This window comes from Vidua macroura, chromosome 14 (assembly GCF_024509145.1).
Source record: "Vidua macroura isolate BioBank_ID:100142 chromosome 14, ASM2450914v1, whole genome shotgun sequence".
Lineage (NCBI taxonomy): Eukaryota > Metazoa > Chordata > Aves > Passeriformes > Viduidae > Vidua > Vidua macroura.
In genome coordinates, this window is record NC_071584.1 from 11,182,251 (window position 1) to 11,205,890 (window position 23,640).

The 23,640-nt window shown below is 37.5% G+C and overlaps 1 protein-coding gene across 1 annotated transcript in view; it reads left to right on the plus strand.

The window, feature by feature from the left end:
- TENM1 (teneurin transmembrane protein 1) overlaps nt 1–23,640 on the plus strand; it is a 305,637-nt gene that overhangs the window by 153,827 nt on the left and 128,170 nt on the right. The window contains exons 4-5 of the mRNA XM_053990269.1: nt 1,637–1,877; nt 14,131–14,369. Of these exons, the coding sequence (XP_053846244.1) occupies nt 1,637–1,877; nt 14,131–14,369 (480 nt within the window). The remainder of the gene's footprint in view (nt 1–1,636; nt 1,878–14,130; nt 14,370–23,640) is intronic.

A 23,640-nucleotide genomic window follows, 5' to 3' on the forward strand; every position in this document is an offset into this window, starting at 1 on the left:
TGTCACAGAGAAAAAGGTGCTTTTTTTCCACAAGCTATTCCAGGAAAGGAGGGAATACACTTTCATCTTTCGCCTTGAAGACACATCATGTCATAATATAAAGAAAGTATGTGTTGTAAATGGATAGCAACAGTTCCTTGCAGGGAATTTTTGCAGGTTCATCAGAGCTTTGCTCCAGCTGGATTTCTGCAAATTTAACTGGACATCTGCTAAGGTAAAAGGGAGAGTGAGGGTGAGTACAGAAATGGGATAAAGCCGTGTTAGACACTGAGGTGAAGTAGCTGGAGGAGTTTCAGGTTAACAAGTTCACAGATTACTCAATCTGGCAGCATTTTTTTACCACTATCTTCTTTACAAAATGTTTGCTATTGTCCATAGCTGTGTATCTGGCTGTAGTCAGATTCTTTGGAGACTTTGAAGAAGTAGAGAAAACAAGGTTTTGTTCTTCCTTGAATGTACCATTGCACCCTATTTGTGTCTTTGTTGTCCTTTGCACGAAGGTTGAAGCTCAGTGGCTCAGACTGAGCCACCTTGAGCCGTGTGGCAGCATTTGTTAGCACAGGACAGGAGCCTGTGCAGGTACAACATCCCCTTGGGTACTGGGGGGCAGCCTGATGGTCCTTTAGGGCAGTGGCAGCACAGGGAGCAGGGCCTTGGGTGCCCACCACAGGCACTCTGTCTCCTTCTCAGACTGGTCCAGTGGCTGTGAGCTCCCTGCCAGCTCATCTGCCTTTAGCTGCCATAAAACCTTTTCTCTGGGTGTCTGGATGATTAGTGCTTCAGAGACCTTTTCTCAGCTCTCATTTAGCAAATGCAGTAACAGACTCCAGAAATGTGTTAACGTTATTTTAGGAAAGATGTTTGTTGGAGGGTAGGACTTATTCAGTCATTTTCTCTCTCAAATTGAAGTGCAAGACTAATTTTTATACTATTTCTTTCACAGATGTTTTAAACGAGAATTATACCTTGTGAAATCAGTTGGTATCTGTGATGCCATTCAGTGTCCATTTATATGTTCTTTACCTTCATCCCCAAAAATTCCTGACAAATTAAGTCGACGTTATATCACCTTCTTTTTTTTCTTTTTGGTTTTGTTTGTTTGTTTTGCTGTTGTTGGTGAATTACAGTGCTGTAGGGTGTGTCTGTATCTGATACCTTCTGTTTCAGTAGACTGTTATATTTTAAATTATTTCAAATATTGCAGCAACATTTACAGGAAACAGGGTAAAGAACATTATAAAGCACAATGCTTTATTCCCAATAATAATTGTATTGCAGGATCACTGAATGGTTTGGGTTGGAAGGGACCAGTTTCAGCCTCTGTTGTGGGCAGGGACACCTTCCACTAGACCAGCTTGCTCCAACCTGGCCTGGAACTCTTCCAGGCGTGGGTCAGCCACAGCTTCTCTGGGCAACCTGTTCCAGTGCCTCACCACTTTTACAACAAAGATTCACTTCCTAATACCTCATGTAAATCTGTCCTCCTTCAGTTTAAGACTTCAGTCTCCCCTTTCCTTTTTTAATTACGGTGAACATAAGTGAACCACTAACTGCAAAACAACATCTAAAGACAGTCTTGATCTTTCTAAAATAATAACCCTTCGTGTGTTTGGTTGTCTTTTCCTTGCTGTTTCAGACATGCCTGGTAGCCCTCACAACCAGTTCACCTTCAGACCGCTGCCGCCGCCGCCTCCCCCGCCACACGCGTGCACGTGTGCCAGGAAGCCGCCTCCCTCGGCCGACTCGCTGCAGAGGAGATCCATGACCACCCGCAGCCAGCCCAGCCCTGCTGCCCCCACACCTCCCACCAGCACCCAGGATTCAGTGCACCTTCATAACAGCTGGGTCTTGAACAGCAACATCCCGCTGGAAACCAGGTATGGACCGCGGTTGTGCGCAGAAGATCTCAGATGTCGAGGGGAGAAGAAACAAGATAGGAAGGAGGCCTGACATGGACACAAGCTGGTGATGGGCAGTTGCAAGTCTGTCATTCAGGACATGCCAACGTGTTTGGCTTTGAGACCATCTCAAATAGCCATGTGAGGCTGTATTTGCTTGATTCATCTAGGGCAAAAATATTCAAAAAAGCACATTACGCAAAGTTTTGGAAGATAGTGATTCCTTTAATGTGTGTAGGTTACACTGGGATTTTATGGTCATGTGCTGGTGTGTTTGTCCTGCCCTCCCACATTCTCCCAGGACCATTTTGTAACCAGCAAATAGAAGTTTGGTTTCATCAGTGTCCTTCTGGAGTCACACAGTCAGGAATCTGGGTTTGAAGGGACCTTTGGAGATCATCTAGTCAGGCTGTAGCTTTTCTGTTGATAAGAAAAGAACAGAAATAATACTAAAATAATATTTTCCTCAATATGTATTTAGTACTTTATTGCATATATAGCCAAATATAATTTTATAGTCATTTGGCGATGGAGAAATGATACCAAGAGAGATATTGGGCATGGCAAGACTTACCTCTGGCAGCTGGAAAGGGAGGGTGCAAATTCAGGCTCATTCACAATTTATGCAAATAATCTACTCTGAAAAACAATTGAGAGCAAACACATTCTGTATTCAGGCAACTTACTTTTCAATACCCAAAGCTCTGCACAATCTTCTCTGACTTTTTGACTATAATAAGCTTTTTTTTCACCTCTTCCGGATAAGTATTAGCTAATTTGATTGCTTTCAACTACAGCTGTGTTTGCTGACTTGATTTTTAAAACAAGATCTTAATTTTTGGTCTTCTTCCTCTTCATTGTCAACAGAGTACCAGGGGGTTTTAACTAGGGTTTCCTTTGGGTTTTGCCATTTTAAAGCACGTAAAGGACAAGAGTTTGTGAAAGTTGTGTCTGATGAAACAGATAAATTTTTGACATCCCCCTAATTGGACCCAGAAAATATAAAGTATTACGCACAGAAATGTTCGGGGGATTTTTAACACGTATGTCTGAGCCCCAGTTATCACAATTAATCACTGGAACCTAGATTTTGTTCTTTTATAAAGAAGTTGGTTTTATTTTATTACAAAAATTAATCTTAATATATGTCTCTAAATATTTGACTGCTGCTCATCAGAAGTGTCAAGTTTTAATTCTGCTATTAAGTTGGGATTGAGGAACACACCAATTCATTCTGAAATAAAACCTTCCTTATTTGTCTTAAGGACAAATCTCAAAAAGAATCAAGGAGGATGGAAACTTTTCTGCAAAAGTGAACATAACACTTTAGTTCAGCTGATCCATCTGGAGCTAGAAGCTTCTGCTTACCCAATCTTTATAAAGATAAATCTCTGCTGTTTCTGGTGTAACAAGCTTATATATCTGCCTATACTTTATGCTGCAAGAAGGGTGATCTCTGTGTGTTCTGTCCCATGAACTTTTGGTTCATTTCAATTAAAAGTCAGGTAGATTTTTTTAAGGCTCTGCATCCCTGTTCAGTACATCTCCATCAGACTTCATTGGGTTCAATACTTTGCAATTTATTTTTCTTTTGAGTTTGGTTTATATTTTCTGGTTTCATACTATTTTTTTTGCAAATTTGAAGCTTCTCTTAAAGGACAAATACAGAGATATATAGCTATATCTATAATTATATAAAGGGCTGTGCAGTGAAGTAGGAATTCAGACTGGAAAACATCCTTTGGGCTACACATTAGTCATTCACAGAGCCTGGGAATTTTCCACGTTCTGACCCTTCAGTGGTTGTTTCAGCTGATTTCATGCCCCCACTGGTCACACAATTCCCCATTGGAAGCAATAATTTGCTTCCAATCAGAAGCTTTTCATGAAGCTGGCTGAAAGGCTGGATAATCCATAAGGAAAATCTGTGAGTCTGTTGGCCAGGAGGTATCTGCAGTTTGTGTGCAGACAAGTGCTATAGCAGGGGAGCACTGTAATAAGAAACATTTGTGATCACCACTTCCCAGAAGTCTACAGTGCACAGTACAGCCTTAGAGAAAATGAAGGGTTTGCAGCTTATTTTCCCTTCCTTTACCAGGGAATGATTCTGCTAGAATTGAACTGGTGCTTTGGCCTAATATCTGGATTTCCTTGCTTTCCTTCTCCATTAATGTTTAGCTGCCCGTTAAAAATAATCCTACAAAGTAAAGAGAAACATTTTAATGGTATGTTTCTGTGCCAAATCTTTAATAATACCAAATCTAGCTAATATCTACATACCTAATAGATCTAAGCAGATATTTTTGTTGTTAAATATAGAACATTTGCAATCAAAAAGAAGACTTAGACAGTAATGTATTCCCTACTGTAACCATTAGGCAAAAATCAGAATACACATGTTCAGCTTTTCTTCCAACTGTATCTCCTGTTAATCCATAAACAGAACATATGTTTGATGTTGTATCTACTGCCATGGAATATTAGAGAATTTTCAGACAGGAAAAGATTTCCTAGATCTAATCATGTGACTGTAAAACCTATTCACTCTGGATAGACAGAAATGAAGCAAGTTGATGAGTCTGCTCATAATATGCCATATTAATGTGTCATATTTATGTAAAAGAAAATTCTCTAGTTCTGAAAATGTTTGTAATACTCAAATTAAAAATGTACTCTTACGTAATTAAAGTTTGAAACCCTAGATTAGATAGCAAAGGGCTGCAGTGAAGATATACTGTGGTGTATATGTTTGAAAGTTTTCTTGTACAGCAAAACCTGGTTACATTTTTATAGAAAAGGGCAAATCAGAAATTTTGTTTTGTGCTTCACCTAGAGGTGTTACACGCACTAATCTGCAAAGCAGTTTTGTCAAGACCTAACTTACTAATGCAACTATTTAATGATGAGACTGACTTGGAAAGATGGAATTACTTGTTCAAGTTCACACTAAAAGCTAAAATTAAAGTCTGTCTGTGTGTCGTTGCCAAGGCCAGTTCCCTAACTCTGGCAGTTATTCTGATTATAAGCAACCCAAATAAAAATAAGAATTAAGAACAGCTTTAGAACTCCAGAGGACATGTTATGGAACACCTGCTGCTGAGGGAATTGGAGAAGAGCTGTACCTGTAGGAGGTGTAGCAGCTCAAACTGGTGACTGTGCTGCAGCCTTCAGCACTGTAATGTGCCCAGAGATGCAAATGCAGTCTCCATCTATGCATGCACACACAGTTTGGGAAAAACAAACATAGCCATTATTAAAATTTCTTATGAAGATGCAGTAATTGCATTGTCACACAGAGAAATAATTTTTAAGCATTGCCAGAAAAAGACTGCAAGGATTTCTCACACCACATAAAAACACAGGAAACATTGATTCTCTTTTTTAGGATAATATTACTGGGCTCTCACAAAAATTGTTTTTTTCCCTCTCCCCAAGAATAAAGTACTTGCAACCTATTGCCTATTCCCTTCCTTTCCACTAAAATAATTGTTTTTTCAGGGTTCATAGATACTTTACTCTAATGCTTCAAATCTTGTGATTTACAGTGTAATACATTGTCATTATCTCCGACAGCCCCATCTGAGCATAGCTTACTACTTTTTATGGAGTAAGTATTAAACCCTGATAACTCAAAGAATGTTTTTCATTTTCTCCATGCCCTTCTAGTTAACTCAGTATTTGTTTCCATATATTGCTTTCTTAGTTTGTTTTTTTTTTCCCTGCTGTTTGCTATTTATTTTCCCACTTCAGTCAAATCCCCAGAGAAGAAGTAAAATCTAGATGTTAAGTAGGGATTTTTACCTGACATTTTTCTTATTCTCCTTATAGTCTTATCCTCATGGATAAACCATTGGTCACACTTATTTTGAGTTAAGTTTTGACATAGATTACCAAAGCATTAGAATTTTTAACTCTTATGTCTAAATCTCAAAATTTAGCTAATTTTGATTTTGTTTCAAAGTGGAGTTTTTAGTCCTGTTTTGTGCATCAGTATTTCATATATTTGCTTGTTCCTTCCTTTTTTAAATCAGATTTCTTCCTAGTTCCTGTAGCCCATTTAGCAGTGTTGGCAGAAAGGTTAATGCTGTGCTGAATGGACTGAAATCTCCCTTCACTGCACTGGCAATGAGCCAAGTCCTGAGCAAAAAGACAGCTTAATTTAAGCAATATTATCACCATGGTAATAGGTCCTCTAAGGGGACAGTGAGGTACCAGACCATAAACCTGAGATTCAATTATCATTAATTTATATAAAACTTTGAAGTACTAGAGTAATAAGAGGAGTATTTGGGGTTCAAGGCAGTTATTATTTTTAGTTACAATTCAGCAATATTTCAGAGCCCTAAAGTTTGATTATGTCTCTAAACACTTGAAAACTTTGAGAGTTTTGGAGTTCAAGAAGTGTATTTGAATAATCATACAGATGGAATCATTCCTTTCTGTGTTACATAGTTACTTAAGGTGTATAGGTAGGATTAGCTCTATTTGTTTTCCTGAAAATAACTTGGTTATATTTCTGTTCGATGTAGAGGAGATGTTGACAACAAGCAAGAGATTTATTCTGTACAATGGTTTATCTTTTTAAATCAACCTCATAATTGTTTTTTCTCTTCAGGAAGTACATTGATAGCCTTTCAAATCACAGACATCTGCATATAGTCCCATTTTGTGTAAGCTGGAGTAATTTTAAAAGGAAAAATAATTAAATAAAACTGCATCTAGAAATTCACACTCAGTTCAGTGTGGGCTCTTGGAAGGTTTGATCTTTCTTCTTGGTCTTGGCATTTGACCATCTTGTGGAACTTGTGAATCCTGCCTCCAGTGCAGAGACTCAAAACACTTTTTTGTGCCTTGATTTGTTTCCCAGTTCAAGGTTTCCATAGCAAACAGAGCAGCTTTTACAGCTCCCGAGGCAGACAGGTGTTAATGTCCATAAGCCACCAAACAGGGAGACACTTTCTACTTGAGCAATGCAATTCACTGGGAACTTGCTTGCAAATGGAGCCTACTCCTGAGTTAAATGACCAGATCTGGGGCTATTCCAAGAATAAATGCAGGGGAGGGCTTCCTTTATGATCTTTTCTTCAAATTATGTTGGTCAGTATTTGCTATTATGACATTTCTCTTGTATTTTCTCATTTTCTACCTAATTAAACAGTAAATCAACACATGTAGAGGCTGACCATATTAAAGACAGACACATGGCAAGGGTTTTAAATTCATTCTGAGTCCCATGTGTTTTCACTGCACAGAAGAAAAGATCTGAAAATACTTGTCTTCTGAATTCCAAAAGATAAATTGAAGACTATCAATAGGACCATGAACTGAAAATAAAAGCTGTAAATATGACCTTAAATTTAATAATGCGAGAAGGAAGGTGTCTTTTATGGAAATAAAAATATAAACATTTGTCAGCTACAATGAAGTACAACTCTCATGTCAGCAGCAATGGCACTTGAGGGTCCTGCATAGAGTAGTTTGAGGTCCAGTCACTAAAGACAGTAGAGCAATTTAAATTGTATTTTACAATTGTATTGTATTTTTTGTGAGAAACTCTGGTGTGGGCTTCCCTGGAATAGTGGAATAGTATTTGTGTAAGGGTTTTTTATGGAGGCCAAATATAGTAACTTGAACAATCACACTGCAGATACTCTTTGCTCATTATTTTGAATAATGTGATGGTATATAAAGTTATAACTAAATGTAAAGCTATATTGTGATTTTATGGCCACCAATAAGCAAGCAGCCTTTCAGCTTTCTATGAAATAGTGTTTTCTTTTACAAAACCAGAAGTAGACTGGATCTAAATTTTGAAAGAGAACAGTAAATACAGGTTAATAAAAAGGGTCTAGGTTGTGAGAAGTGGTCAGAGACATGAAAACAATTCTTCCTTTTAATTTCCAAAAGAATCAGATATGTATGTGTAATGTTACTGCCCAAAAATTTTCTATTTTCTGGCTAGCTATTTCTAGGTAAGCTGGATTCAAAGACTAAATAGTATTTATGTAGTTAATGTGATACATCTCTTGTCAGGTAAACTTTGTCTTATTTGTCACAGTAGCTGCACAGCTTGGGTTAGACCATATGCATGTGAGCGTAGGTACTTGGAAATAGACTGAAATGCTGGGAACAAAAGTCAGAATATGCATGAATATTCATAGAAGGAAATTGATGGGAAAGAGAACTGAGGGGCAACTACTTCAGTTACTCATTCCATTCTTTAAGTCATGCTTCCAGCCATAGAATATAGGCAAGAAAATTACAATATTGGGATTTTTATCCTTCTTGAATACTCTGCAAATATGATGTACTTTATATGACTTACATAAATATTCTTGTAACTACTGTTTTTCATATTTTCCACAAAATAATGTTAACATTTCTTAGGAAAAAAAAATAGAGCTAGCAATGAGATTATTCCTTGCTTACATCACAAATTTCTGTGTGCATTGGTTGTTTTACTCAGCTGCTGTTTGAGTTGGATTGCTACAGCAAATTTTAAAGAAAAGCACTTTTGAAGATTACTGAATTAATGTAGAGATGTCACCATGTATCAGAGTAGCAAAGCCCATACTGGTATATGCAAGAGTAATTTATGTCCTCAGTGTGGTAATTTTTTTTTTTTTCATTGAATAGCAAATGAAAACAGAAAGCAGTTGTATTTTGGACAACAGTTCCATTATAGAAGCTGCTCTTGGTTGATTTTGGCACCATCCTATATTTATATAATTATTATCCCAGATTTCTGCCAGATTTGAAAGCTTAGTCACCTGGTTAGCAGGCCTAGCTTGCCTCCAGCAACAGCAGACAAGTGAGCCACATCTCACCACTTGTTCAGTACTGGAGCAAAAAGAGAGGGATACAGATTCCTTTTACATCCTTGCACAGTGCTCAGTTTTCAGATGCCATGTAAAGAAAACATGGGTGAATAAAGGGAAACAATTCTATGTGAATGATTCAAAAAGCAAGTCCAGCTCAAAGAGGAAATTTTAACAAAGTGGTTCTATTCCCAAAGACAAATCTTTGGATGGAAATCATGGAAAAATACAATTATAAAATCCATGGAAATCATGGAAAAATACAATTATGAAATAAATTAGATAAGTAGTTTTCATGGTAATTTCTGTTTTCACCCATGACCATTTTGTTCCCATATTTCTTGTACATAAAAAGGTGAAACAAAGGCTATAAAATTATAGGTCAGTTCTATCTATAATTATAAGTCATGTCTTATATTCAGATACAGTTTTCCTGGGTTGTTTTTCAAGATGAGGGTATAGTGTGTGTATATCTTTGTGATCAAGTGGGTGTCTTGGTTTTTAGATATATATATATATATATATATATATATATATATATATATATATATAATAGTTGCCTTGGTTTTATACTGTATAGTTTGTTGAGAGCCATATGGGAGATTTATAAAAAAATATATTCTGATTATTATGTAAGTTTGGAAGTGTCCTCTTCTTTCCCCTCCCACTTTGAGTACAGAATAGAATGGATAGAAAACCAGGAGAGAGTGAATTTCTGCTTTTTACTACTGTCACAGGAAATATTAAGTGACTTAATATGGGCTGGTACCAATGTCTTCTTGTTAGTGTTTGCCAAAGTAAATGGGAAACTGTATCAATTCCAAATCCCTTTTGGCTACCATCTCTATATATTTTCTGGCTATGCCAAAAAACACAATCCTTTTTCTGTTTCATCTGCTATGCCTCTTAAAAATTTCCTTTGCACTTCTGTTGACATCTAAAGGAATTACTTCAATTAAATATCAGTATAGATATACAGTTACATACATTATAGGCAGCTATAAAATGTAGTTGAAAAGAAATTGAGCAACTTTGATGATTGAACTGAAATCTTCTTAGTTTTTCTATCACATAGATTTGCAGCAATTTGTAATGCTTTATGTAACTACTTCTTGAATGTGAAACATATACAGCTGCAAATGTATTCCTACTTGGTTTATCCAGGAGAAATGCAGACTAATTTTTCAGCCAAGGTATAGCAAGATTTGTGTTTCTAACTTAGCTGTTGGCTCCCTTTCAAGTGTGTTGTTGGTTTTCATTTTTTTCTTCTTACAAACTCTTGATTTTTAATGGAAATGGAAGGAAAGCATGTTATAGGAACAAATAAAAGTCTGGGCCTACAGATGCTTGGCAAAGAGTTAATGCATAAAAAGTTACAAAAGTGATACCAAGCCCTTGACAAAGCTGAGGGACATTTCTACAGTATCAGGATATAAAAATATTTTCTCAGAATTTAATTACAGAATTCTGTGTGGGGTTAATCTGGTTTCTGTAATAGTATTGTTATTGTCACATGAATTCAGATGGGATGTTGCTTCAAACTTTTATAAGACTTAAATTGCTGTTCCAGATAAGGAGCCAGAAGTACATAAAGAAATATCCTGATGGAGAAGCGTGTAAAGAAATGAACTCTTCTCTAACCTTCTCCTAGCTAAGAATTCATAATTTGTATGAAGTGTTCTCTTGGAATTATCTGCCATTCCTTGTGAGGTTAAACTCGGATGAGCCACAGGAAACTGCATCTCCACAGAATGGACGGGGTTCTGCCACCAGCAGGACTAACAGCTCTGATTTCAGGCCTTGTGCCAGCTGAGCTTCCCAAGAAGTCCCTTCCCTTTCCTTCTCTGGGCCTGTCCGTGGCAGGTGAGCCGTGGCTCCGCTTCCCTCCCCGGTGCGTGCCGGGCAGGAGGGCAGAGAGCTCCGTGCAGCAAAGGAGCCTCACCAGGGCTTTTGCTGCTTCCCTTGCTGCTGGGGAGGGCTTTGGTCCTGGTAGGATCTTTTTCTTTCCTTTAACTTCTCTTGAGAGGATTCAAAGTTCAAAAGTCTTACATTTGTAGAGATGAACAGATGGATGAACAGCCAAACAGACATTGTGGTGACCTCAAAGAGGGAATGCTTTCCAACTGCCTCTTCTATATGTGAAGTTATTACTGAGCCTTTAGTATTTATTTATGTCTTAGGGTTATCAGTGTAATAATATTAAGTCACTTTCATTTCACTAACAAATGCCTTACAGATTATGTCCTATATTTCTCTTTTTAAGAGAATATTATCATCTTCTTTATGGATGTTCTTGATGTTTTTGTGAACATTTAGTTTTTCTTCACTTGGAAGGAGTGATTTATCAATCAGCCTTATAAATGCACTGATTTTTCTTGTGTTCTCAGTTTACTAAAAAAAAAAAGTCCACCACAGGCCTTAGCTTTTCACTTAGATCAAATATTAATGCACACATCAGGCTGCAGTCAAATCTAAACTTTTGAACTGCAGGTTTTATTATTTTGCTCTTTAGAAAGAGAGCCTGATTTTATAGAATTGATAGCAACAGTTTAGCATGTCCTGACTCCTTTGGGAACTGTGGTGTGCTCAGACAGATGAGGAGTCATCTGAGTTTATGAGAACATAGTCACAGTCTGGCTTTAGAAATTTGTCTTTGTGCCACCAGTGTTTTTCAAATTCTATAGAAATGTCTGTGGGTACTCAATATACTTTCTAAAAATTGAAGTCATAAACAATTGGGTTTTCTATACATTTTCTCAGCATTATTTCACTGGTAGCTCAGTTTCAGTGTACCATTGCTTCAGAATCTCAGTTTTATTACAAATTAGAGCATTGTAAATTCTCCTCTGTGTGAATGGACTCATCTGTCCAAAAGAGAGTGATCTGGACCCAGGTTCTGTGCGCTCTGCTGCTAATAGAGAAGTGCCTCTGTACACTAGCACTTTATCATCAAGCTCTTGTTATAAATTCCTGTGCAAGAGTATGAAATTATTCCTGGCTATTGATTGCAGGTCGTTAGAGCTGTAATAATAACAATTTTCTGTTCAGCATTTCCTTCCCTTTACCTCTGATACCTTTGAGCTATGCACCATAGAGGACAATCAATACTGCCAATATCAGACCTTTTTGCTGTTATTTCCAAAAAATTTAAATGAGAAATTATCAAATAAGTAGGTTTTTGTGATTATGTCTTGAACAAGTAAAGCATGCAAAGAACAATTGATTTTTTTATATTTGTAATATTTGTGTGTATATACATGTGTGTCTATGTATATATGCATACATACTTCTCATATATATATATATATGCTTCTATCTAATAACATGTCTTATTTTACGTAGTGATTCTGCTTCTATTTCCCTAAATATCAATAGGAATTGTGCCATGACATTTTTTCCTACCAGAAGTCTAAGTGACTGTGCATCTCGTTAACTGCTGACTGAGAAAAAACTTCTCATACTTGCAGAAGCTTTCATGTGTGACAGCAAAGCATGGAATCCAAAATAACCAACTGTGCTCTCATGGCCTGATAGGAAGGAAGCAGGTTTATATAGTCCTGTAAACAGTTCTATTACTTCATTTGAATTTATTATTTTACTATGTATGAGTTTATAATTTTTGAACTAAAATGGAGGTAACATTACAATGTGGAGAGCTATGGCATCTTTCTAATGTGTGTATTTACAGCTGTGGAAGTCAGTGGGAAGGAAGACTAGAATGTGTTGTCTGATGCATTGCCAGGATGCTGTACTCAGGGTCAGATGTCTAATTTTGTCTGAGTGCAGCTCATTTGGGTAATATTCATGAAGCAGAAGTAACTAATACTCAAATTTCATTCTTGTGGTTTAGTCATAAGACTCCTGATACACAGGCCCTGTAAATTGCAAGGCAAGCTAACCTTTATTCTCATTTGCTTTCTTTTTTATATAACTAAAGGGCTCTTTAAAAGATAAAACTGCTCTGTAATACCTTTTTATTTTCTATAATCTGGCATTTTGAAAACCGTAACCTTTCTTTTAAAGTCTTATAATGGAAATACATAATACCATACTCATTACACCATTTTAGCAATTACCATTTCAGGAACATGTATTTACAATATTCTTAAAGTCAAATGTCATAGTATAACAATGTTTCATACTCTTGAGTATTTGATCCTGCATGTATCCCGCTGTGTATTCGTCAAAGAAATTCTCCCAGCATGGATTGGTTGATCCATTTATGCATTCAAAAATTGTTCTTGTGCCTTGCTGAAGGCATAAAGGCACATTTGCCATTGGGAAGATTCTGGACCATGTCACTTGCTTTCTCAGCTTGAGACAGAGGAACACCAAGCTTCTCTAAGCTCCTTTGAGTGCATGCTGTAGCATGACTTTTAGAGGTGCACCTATCAGAAAAGAGGGCACTGAAGAAGCTTGCTCCCTTAGATAAAACAAAGGCAAGAAGGACCAAAGAAAGCTGATGTTTCCAAAAGAATATGTGGTTGGTATGGTCAGCCCTGAACTAACCCTTTTGCCAGAATTTCTGAGCACATATCACAGTAAGTTATTGTTTAACATTAAATAACCTTTCTTAAATTCTCTTGGAGAGCCCTTGCCAATCCTGAAAAACCATTCTTCCTCCTATAAAAAACTGCTCTGTACTTCTGCACCAGAGCCTGCTCTGCAAGGCACATTTTTCTACCTTATTTTTTGTGCTAATGTAAGTCTTCACTGTTTTTTCTTGAAGGCAATCAATCCTGTGAAGTGTGCTGAAATAGGTCTCCAAATGAATTCTTTCTTAGTATGTTTGAGAATCACCGCAGTAGGCAAAAGCATTTGAATAAAAACTACTCTCAAAATTGCTCAATTAAGAACAGTAAAGAAATTGTGCTCACCCATATAGTAACTACAGTTCTTCAGAATGGATTATCCTTGTAAATCAGGTGACTAAGTAGTCACTTTTTAAAAAAATTCTTGTATTACATGGTAAAAAATAAATGTTCACAGTGGCACTGGCTTTAGCTTTTTTGGAGTATTCCAGGTGAATCAACCAGTTAGGTGTGGATGGAGGGGATACTGCTGGCAGCAGTTCCCATGTCTCTGTCACACCTGTGTAAAGGCACATGGGCTGCTCATCTTGGAGGATCCCAGTACTCTACTGAGGAACAACCTGCCCTCAGCATTACTCTGAAACATGGGGAAATTAGAATTTATTTATTCTAAAAATAAATATGTGTTGTTTCACTAAAACATTGCTGGACATCTGGTGGTGTGGTTGAAAAACTTGCAGAGGATATTCAAATACAGTTTCTTGTCTTTGATATTTTCTGTGGCTATATGCAGTATGTACTATACAGTGCTTATATAGTTCCTTTTTGCTTTTTACATCACTAAGTGGTTTTACAACATCATTCTTTGTCTTCTCTTTGTAGGCATTTCCTGTTTAAACATGGATCTGGGTCTTCAGCTATCTTCAGTGCAGCCAGTCAGAACTATCCCTTAACATCCAATACTGTTTACTCTCCACCTCCTAGGCCTCTTCCTAGAAGTACCTTTTCCAGACCTGCCTTCACTTTTAACAAACCTTACAGGTGTTGCAACTGGAAGTGCACAGCTCTGAGTGCCACTGCTATCACAGTGACCCTGGCACTGTTGCTCACCTATGTCATCGGTAAGCCCTGATCCTTTCCTCTGCTCGATTATTCTTTTACCTCCTCTGCTCTGTCATCTTGCTAGCTTTGCACTAATACAAATCATGTTTTACTGGTAATATTTGCCATTGGTGCTCTTTAAATCCTGGCAGACAAAACACTGGATTGGCTAAAGGTTGAATATAGAATTCTCATTAACTTTCTACTCTGTTAACCTTGATGCTGCCTAACAGAGAAAGAAATATTATTCAAGATTATATGTTTATACTAGCAGAGGACTCCTACTGATTTTAATTGCTTCAATATTTTCTAAAGATTTGATTTTCATATTATGCCTTACAACATTGGTTCTCTTAAAGAATTATTTTGAAAGACTGGTAATGTTTAATTGTGTTTTGCCTTGCTACTCTTAGTTAATTTCTTCTGTCTCATCACCATTTAAATCTTACATGATTTTCCTCCTAATTGTTATATCATTTGCTAGAATGGCAACTAGCTCTAAAATAATTTTATACCATGTTGTCTAAGATAGATTTTGTTATCCCTTTACTGAATTTATATTTAAAAACAGGCTATATAGTACCAACTTTGCCATTTTGTTAGCAAAATACATTGGACAGGTTTATCAGAGTAGCTAGAAAGGGTCTCCTCAGGTTTGGGGTTTGTTTGATTTTTTTAGTTCTTTTTTTTTTTGTGTGTGTTTTTTTTTTTTTTTGTTGGTTTTTTTTTGTTGGTTTGTTTTTGGAGGACAGTTGTATTGGAGATTGCTTGAATGGGGTTACAAGCATACACAGAAGAGCAATTCTTTGTGGTTTCCTACATAACATTTAGCCTGAACTTTAATTATTGCATTGGGTTTTCAATCTGAATTGAAAATATTAAAGAACATTCTGTGTGTAGAATTTAAGAATGTGACTGTGGATTCTGTAAACAAAGGGAAATGTAATTTGTTTTTGCTGTCTCACACACTCTTAGACTGTTGTTTTAGATGGCAGTTCACAGGTGGCAGGAGCCAGAGTATGCCTGATACCCTGTAGCTTGAATGGGAATAATTCCAGGTTTGCCTGAAAGAGTGCAGTTCATACTTGGTAAAACTTGACAGAAATACAAGTACAGATACCTCCAAACTGATGAATGGCCACTGATTTTCTATACTCTCTGAATAAACATATCTATAGTGAAATTATTAAAATTTCAATAATTTCTTGTTTCCCACTGAGGTTTTCTTCGGTCCCACAGTGACAAAGTTCTGGGTATTGTCAGCAAGATGCTCATCAGGAGGGATTTTTTCCTAGCATCCTCACCTAATGCATATGGGAAAGCAGATTTGAGAGTTTCTGGTGCATGATGATTTGCAAGCACCTGAGGATCTTGTAAGCTCCATTAATTGCAGATTTACATAACAGCTGGTGAGCATATGCCCTCGGTTAGGACAGGCTGTATCATTTTTGGAGCCTCATCTGTTTGCTGCACATTTTATCCCACCCACACTATTTAGATTTTATCTGGATGAAGCATTGCCTCTTTCATCCCTGTTTAGATTTCAAGTCTGCCACTGAAATTTCTGTAACTTTCTAGGGATGTAGTGCTATATGTCATCAGCCTGAGAAGGCTGGAAGCAGTCCTTGTCACCAGGAATTAAAGAACTCTGTGTGACTCTCCTGTAGATGTGTCTGTCATATCTTGGTAACACAAGGATGTAGCATGTTTAGTTACGCAGAAGCAGGTAAAATGGAAATGTCTTTGCATTTTATAAATTATTACTATTCCTATTTATGTTTTCTATGGAAAAAATACAAATTTTTGATCCAGGAGTTCTAATTCAAAAAAAATTTTAAGGATGCCATTATTTGCTCTTGTTTTCTCCAGAAATTTTTCAGTTGTGTAAGCTTTCCTGCAAATTCAGGTAGTCTTAATTAGCTTATTCCAAGGGAATATTCCTTTTGCCCATCTCTGGTTGGTTAAATATTTAGATAAGTTTATGGTCTCTTCTTTTGACTCAGATACCTTAGTTCTTTCCCTTTTGCTGGGTTTGAATCATAGCATATAAATGGTTTTCAGAGTTCACTGGCTCTGTAGGCTTGCATATTTGCATATCTTTTCACATCAAAAATTTAAATGTGCATGTTTTAAACAAGTAGTTGAATATAGAAATTCAGACTGTGTGTAACACTCTGAAGTTAAAAATTCACTCCCCCAAGTGTTTTCTCTTTGCTCACCATTATTCAGATACCTCACTCCACCAGGTTTTCTTCAAGTCAGAAGAAGTTGTGTCTGAGCAATCACAACAGACGTGGGCCTACACTGTAAAACAAAACTCATTTTAATTTCAGGACCAAACTTAACCTGTGATCAGCTCACCAGTTGTTACTGGAAAAATAAGGGGGACTTGTAAAAGGCAAAATTGTTTTCATCGTTGTATTTTTTGGCATAGCCTGCATTAACTTACCATGAACTACAATTTCAGGCCAAATGAGTGTTGATCAAGCTCTGACATCAAGCTTTGTCTTCTCCTTATCTAAGAACTTAAATGTTCTTTTTCAAGTATTTTTCACTGCTATTTAATGCTTGAGCTACATGTTACTTTTAAAACTACGCCCAAATCTCAGTCTCAAGTCAGAACATCTCCAGAGTCTTAAGAGACGTGAAGCTTATTCCACATCAAAATTTATAAGGGGGTCTTATGTTTGTAATGAACTGAGACCTGTGCCAGAGTGCTCTAAGCTGTGATTTCTTTTCAGTCAAAAGATGAACTAGCAAAATGATTTTGTTCTTTTATTTTTCAGCCTTTCCATCTTATCAGTGAGACTCAATAGCAAAGCTTTTACATAAGAGCATGTAATTCTTCTGTATTTTCTCTCCTGTGAACTACTACTCAGTTTAAAAAAATACTATTTCTCCATTAATCCTCTTTTGGCCTGTAATCACTGTGTTTACTATTTGGCCTTTCTGAAATAAATTTGACTATTATATGGACAGTATGGAAATTATAGAACACTGTTGATGGTTGTATAAAAGCAGATTTATTGAAAATATTTAGTTTATCAAGAAAAACACATATTTTCACTTCAACAGGAGCAATCTCTGTGAATAGGTTCTAAAGTCATAGTAGTTACTCCAGAAAAAACTTATTTCATAAAGTGCATGTTTGGTCTTCACACTACTGGAAATGTAATTGTAAATGCATTGAATTATTTTCTATGGAGAAAGTCCTGCATGCTTTTATTTTTCATTTTTCTGTTTTCCTGTGTGTTGAGAAATGTAAATCACATAAATCTGGGGCAAGGTTGTTTAATTTGCCCACATATGTGGGCAGTGAGGCAGGTGAGCAGTTGGGACACACCTCAGGGAGGTGATGTTGATGCCTCTCACCAATGCATGGGGGGCTGCAGCAGCTCCACCAGCAGTTCCTGGTCTGCCTGAGAGTCTTGCCAAAAAAATTAAAGAGTAAATTAGGCAAATACAAGAGATAGAATAAGAAATACAGTATTTCTTTTGGTTTTTTGCAACACCATGTCATTTCCTTTAAGGACAATACAATGGGTGCTGTGGCTGCTCATTTACTAGTTATTTTTTAGCCCATTAGTGAGTAGGATTTTTCTTCCATGATACTTTACCATTTTATCAGCAGCTGATTTTGGACTTGCAAATCACTGGTCCTATTGATCAAAGGCGCAGAACTCCTACTGTTCCTATTGATTTCAGCAGGTGATGCAAATGTTCAGTGCCTCTGAAAATTGCATCTCATGTTCTTGGATTTAACCATCCCTGACTATGAAATGACTATTTTATATACAAATGAATTCTCAAGTATGAATATGAAGTCATCCCTATCCTTCATGATATTATCACTATTTATGAGTAGGCGCTGGAGGTAGGTGTTGGGTCTTAAATTATACTCACATGAAGGGTAAGGAAATTAAAGCCTCTGTGCTGCCTGACACTGTGACCTGTCATTTCTCACTCCATGTACATGGGAGAGGAATGATGGTTTCAACATTGGGAAAGGCCGGCCAAATTTTAAGGACATATGTATCTCAGTGCATAGATTTATAACATTGCTTGCGTCTCTTTAGACAATGTATAAAAGTAGCAAAAAAGGAATTATGCAGAGAGGGATCAAGGGGAAAATATACTGCTGTACACTGAAGAATATAATGGTATAGTAAACAGTGCTAGGTGTTTCAGGGTTATGCAAACATTGTGATACAGATGCATAACCCTGAAATGCCATTGAACTCCTTAGTGGGGGAGCTCTCACTGAGACAGATTCATCAGGATCTCTCAGCTGGGAATTGTGATGTCTGCTCTCCTGGATTACTGAGGAGCATGATACTGTCACAAATCTCTTAAGTATTCAGAGGAGAAGCATTTACTGTTGCCCAAGACTAGGTTTTATTTGTTCCTAAGTATAAAATATGACTCGGTAATGAAAAATGAAACCACCATCCCTCTAGGAGGATTGCAGGAGAGGGGGGGTATATTTGTATTTTCAGGTATAAAAATATATTAGGTATAAAGATAAGACTTCTTAAGAAAGAGGAGAGTGCTGGGAGTTAAGATGGTTATAACAAACACGTGGAAGAAGTCCTTATTAAATGCCCTAGATGATCAAAACAATTTGCCACTTTATTATGGATTTTTAAAAATATTCTGAAGACTGTATCAAATATTAAAAGCCTGAAATTCTGAAATCTGTTTACAGCAGAATTGTAAAATGAGCTTACAGAAGATCACCTCTTCTAAAGGTCATGATCAAAACTTAGATTCTGGCTCTTGTGTTCAGGTATTTTTCTCATTAATTCACCTTCACTGGAACTAAGACACTGGTGCATCTGTGGCTTTATGCCAAAGTGAAATCCAGTTTTATAAACAGAACCTGCTAGCAATTACAGAAACAAATAATTTTCTGGCACTTAGAGCAGGTGCAGAAAGAATAGTCAGCTGCTGATATACATTTCTTCTGAAGTCTGGGCTTCAGGGGGATGATCTACTGAGATTCTGTAAAAAAGCAGAGAAAGCTAAACAGAAGCCTTTAGTGGAGGTCAGCAATTTGGAGGAGCTTCACATATGCAGGATTTTTTGTCCTTTGAAGTTCATCTCGCAGGTAGTAAGTACTTATTGCACAGGACTTTTTTGATGTCTCCTCACTACTGAGTGTCTCTTTTGCACTGGAGCCAAGGCTCTTATTCACATTCTGCCAAACATGTAGCACCGGAGTTGACAAGCTGTGCTTACACAGAAGGTAGAAGAGAATAAATTAAATTAGATCATTGGCTTCCTAGCAGATGGCAGGTTAATCCAGTTTACAAAGCCAGTTCTAAAAAAATTGATTTTATCTTTGTGGATATTTACCTGAGTATGCGGTAGAATTTTGGGGACTGAGGTAGTCAGTCTGGATGTCAGTTTGTTTTGTTTAACTGTTGAACAAAATAAGTGATCTGGTCAGTTACTTCAGAGGTGAAGACCCAAGCTTTTGTTCTGAACATGGCCTTCCTGGTTTCAGTTACAGCAGTAACATGAAGCAACAGAAATCTGCCTCTGAGTAAGGAAAATCCCTTAGACAGCATAAAGTCACACTTACTTTTCATCTCTTTGCTGTAGATTCCATTAAAGAAATTTATTGAAAGGTTAGATGATGTAGGCCTTTAATATTTCTTTTTCTGCAAGAGATCTGTTTTATACCTAATAATTATTTTTTTACCTAAGAAGTATAATAATTTAGCTAAGAAAAGCTCTGCACTATGACTAGGATCTTCTGTACTGGAGAGAGAGGTCATTTAAAATCACTCTGCACAGCTCCACTGTGTGGCCTGGCCAGGGGCAGGGTGGCTGAGGAAAAAATTTAGGTTCATCATAATCCTGTGGCATCCTCCAGTCTCTTCAATTCCACTGACTACAGACTCCTCCAAATTTAGTTTTTGCCATAACATTCATAATGCATGCTAAAAAAAAAAAAAAAAACAAACAAAAAAAAACACAACTGTGTCAACTTTTGTGCTAGAATCTTATCAGAAACTTTGAATTAAAAAGGGCTATCTACTAAAATATAAATGAATATAGGTATGGTAGTATCCATCATGTAAGCCCTATCTCCCCACATTATGTAGAGGGTCAAATTTTGCCTTCGGATTAATTTTGCCTCCAGATCACCTCAGTGAAAGCAATATACAACTCTGGTCATGGCAACGTGCAACTCATAGATTGCACAGAGCAAAGTAATAATGTCATTATTTACAGGCGATTATACTGGATGTTCAAGCAAGGCAAGAAAGAATATCTTTTCAGATGAGTGCAGTTCCTCCCAGCAGGGAGAATATTGCACTCAGCTGTCAGAGGAGAGGTTTGGTTAGGCCAGCTGATGGAAGTTAGGGTCTGATGCTCCTGCTGACTCACCACAGCTCCTCCTAACAGAAGTGTGAATCTTGCAATCATGCCAGCTAACAAGCCCAGAGTAGCTTTTGCTTCTTCTGTAATGTAAGTGTAGTCATCAAACTTCAGAGCCTGTTCTGTGTGAAGTTGAGCTGCATCATCTAATGCTTCCTTAGTCCTAATGGTGGGTTTCAAACTGTTAGTCAGCAGCCAACCCTCAAGGGTGCTGCAGTCAAGGTCTTCAGAAGATTGAGCTTGGAGGAAAGGGCAGAGACATTGATCAGAAAGTGAATCTCCCTCCTTTTTACCCAGCCCAGTACTAAGTTAGACTGAGTGATGGTATCATCTCCTATTTGTTCTGTGGAGTAGGAGCTTACACCTGGGCATTACACATGGGAAATACAGCTGAGAACCTTGCAAATGGATTTATGCTGGGGGAAATGACATTGTGGCCCACACTTGAATTGCAAAGCGTTTTCTGTGCCCCTTTTGTAAAAGCCAGAAATCCACTAGAAAAAAATCAAAGGGCGAATAACTCAAAAGGGAAGTTCTTTTGAGCTTTTTAACGAAATTCAGTACATGCCTACTTATTTCTAAAGAGATTTGAGAGATGGAGATTTGAAAGTTTTATGTAATCTTATTTGGTGAAATAACTGTCTATTTAAAACATGCTGTACATACGTTGTAGGAAAAAAGCTCCATAGGAATTTTGTATACCCTGTGTAAAAGAAAAGTATCACAGAAAATGAAGAGGTTAGAGAGGGCTCTGTGTCTGCTAAATAAGTATCAGTCATTCCCTATAGTTAACTTCTGAAAAAAGTATCTCTAGGAGTTAATACCTTCACTGGTGTTTGTGGTCTGCTTAGTCTCAGAGTGACACCTGGATCTGAAGGTAATTTCTCAGTAGCTATAATTAATGAAACGAAAATTGGGATGATTTTAAGATTGCAAGGTGTCTGGGTTTCTGCAGTGGTTGAAGTAATCCAGGTCAGTTCATGTAGATCTTATTTTCACAGCCATGTGCTTTGCTGTACAACCCTCAGTTGTGCCCATTGTTTAGCACAAGTCTGGTGCCCTGTGTCACCTCCCAGGGATGAGACATCCGAGCCTGGCAGAGACCATCCTCTCTGCCACGCAGTTGGTGTTTCCAAGGAGGAAGCTGACTGTCAAACGTAGACAGAGATAGTTTTGCAGCTTGCCAAGCTTTGGCACAATCTATAAAAACAACAGCACTTCCCCAGCCCAAAGGCAGACAAAGCCAGTAAAGGGCTGGAATTGGTGTGAGTGGATGATAACGTGTGCAGAGTGTGCAGTGTGGCAAAGGCATGCACCAAGGGAAAGGTGCAGCACACATTCAGCCCTGGCTTTGTGATGTACCCTCTGCAGCATGTGCAAATACTGTCCTAGGAAATGAATGATAACAACAATGGGAATAGTATAAGAAAGCAACTGTATTATATTCAGAATTCCATAACTACTAAAAGCTTATTATTGATGTGGACAGTTGTGTTCTGCTTCTGTTTCAAGTGCTTATATAATTATTTGCATTAGTATAAATGAAATGTGCATTCATTAGCTATCAGTCTCATTGAACTATGTTCCCTTTTGTTGTTAATAACTCTTTAAATAATAATAATGTCCAGAAGCTCAAGCCAAGAACAAGAGCACTTACTCTAGAGATGTCAAGGCTGCTTTTTGTTGTACATGGCAGTGATCTGTCTCACATTAAGAATCTCAAAACTCAGACCTTAACTCTGTGTGATCTAACTGCAAGACTCTTCAAAGTGTTATCATGGTCCCTTGGTGATTTCAAGACCATAGAATATGAAGCAATTCAGGCTTGAGATCTCACAACTGACACCAGAAAGCTTAGAAGTACACTTCTAATACATCTTCTGGGGAGTGGGTATGTGCTGCCCAGTCTGCAGAATCCAGATCTGATGGTGAGTCAGTGGTTTGAGATGCAGTAAATTTCTCACAGATACTGTCACCTCACCAATTCAGTAGTAATGCTCTCATCTGCTTGATTTGGATCGTGTATCTGTAGTTGGGTGACCCTGGAGTGCACAGATCTGGAATTAATTACTGTAGTTTGGCATCTTTGCATTCTTGTGGTAGTGTTCCCAAGTCCTTGACAGGAATCCATTCAAGGCTTGGGATTTTTTTGAATTTTTATAATTTAACTTTTCAGTGTGCAGGGGAGACTTGTGACCAAACACATGGGAACTGGACTCCAACTTTCCTGGTTGTATTGAGATATTTTCCTTGAAGTATGTACAAGTGCAGAATAAAACCATGTACTTTCTTAATGCAAGACCTATTCTAGATCACACTTATTTCTCCTGGGAGTCTCTGAAGTTCCTACATGATTCAGGAAGAGCAAATATATTGCCTTTTAGGCTACCACTGTGGGCAGATCCTACTCAGTGCAAATTGCTGCATGTAGCTAAAGAGCTGCTGCTCCAGCTTTGCTCTTCATGTGACAATTTCAGCTCCTCACTGGGGGTCATCCTCAATCCATATTTTAGTGAGTCATCAGTCCTCCCTGCTGAGCTACTTCAATGCTAAGGCAATCTCTTCCTTGGAATAAATTGCCCTTCTCACTAAGACCTAAGTAATTGTCTACACTAACTGCAATACTGGCATGTTATACTACAATAAGATCCCCTGTTGCTGTCTTTCTCCAACCATCCTTCAAGGCCTCAGATCAGAAACCAAGAAGGGAAAGCAGAAAATATGAATGGCTCTGCAGGCAAAGTTGAGTAGGCAGCCCCTGTGTATGGCAATAAAGACAGTTTATAACTTTTAAAAAGGATTATTTAGTCATTTTCCTTGTACATACATAAATAACAACTATATTTCTGTTAATGTGTGTTGTTGAATAATTGCATACATTTTAGATGTAGAGCCAGCTTTTTT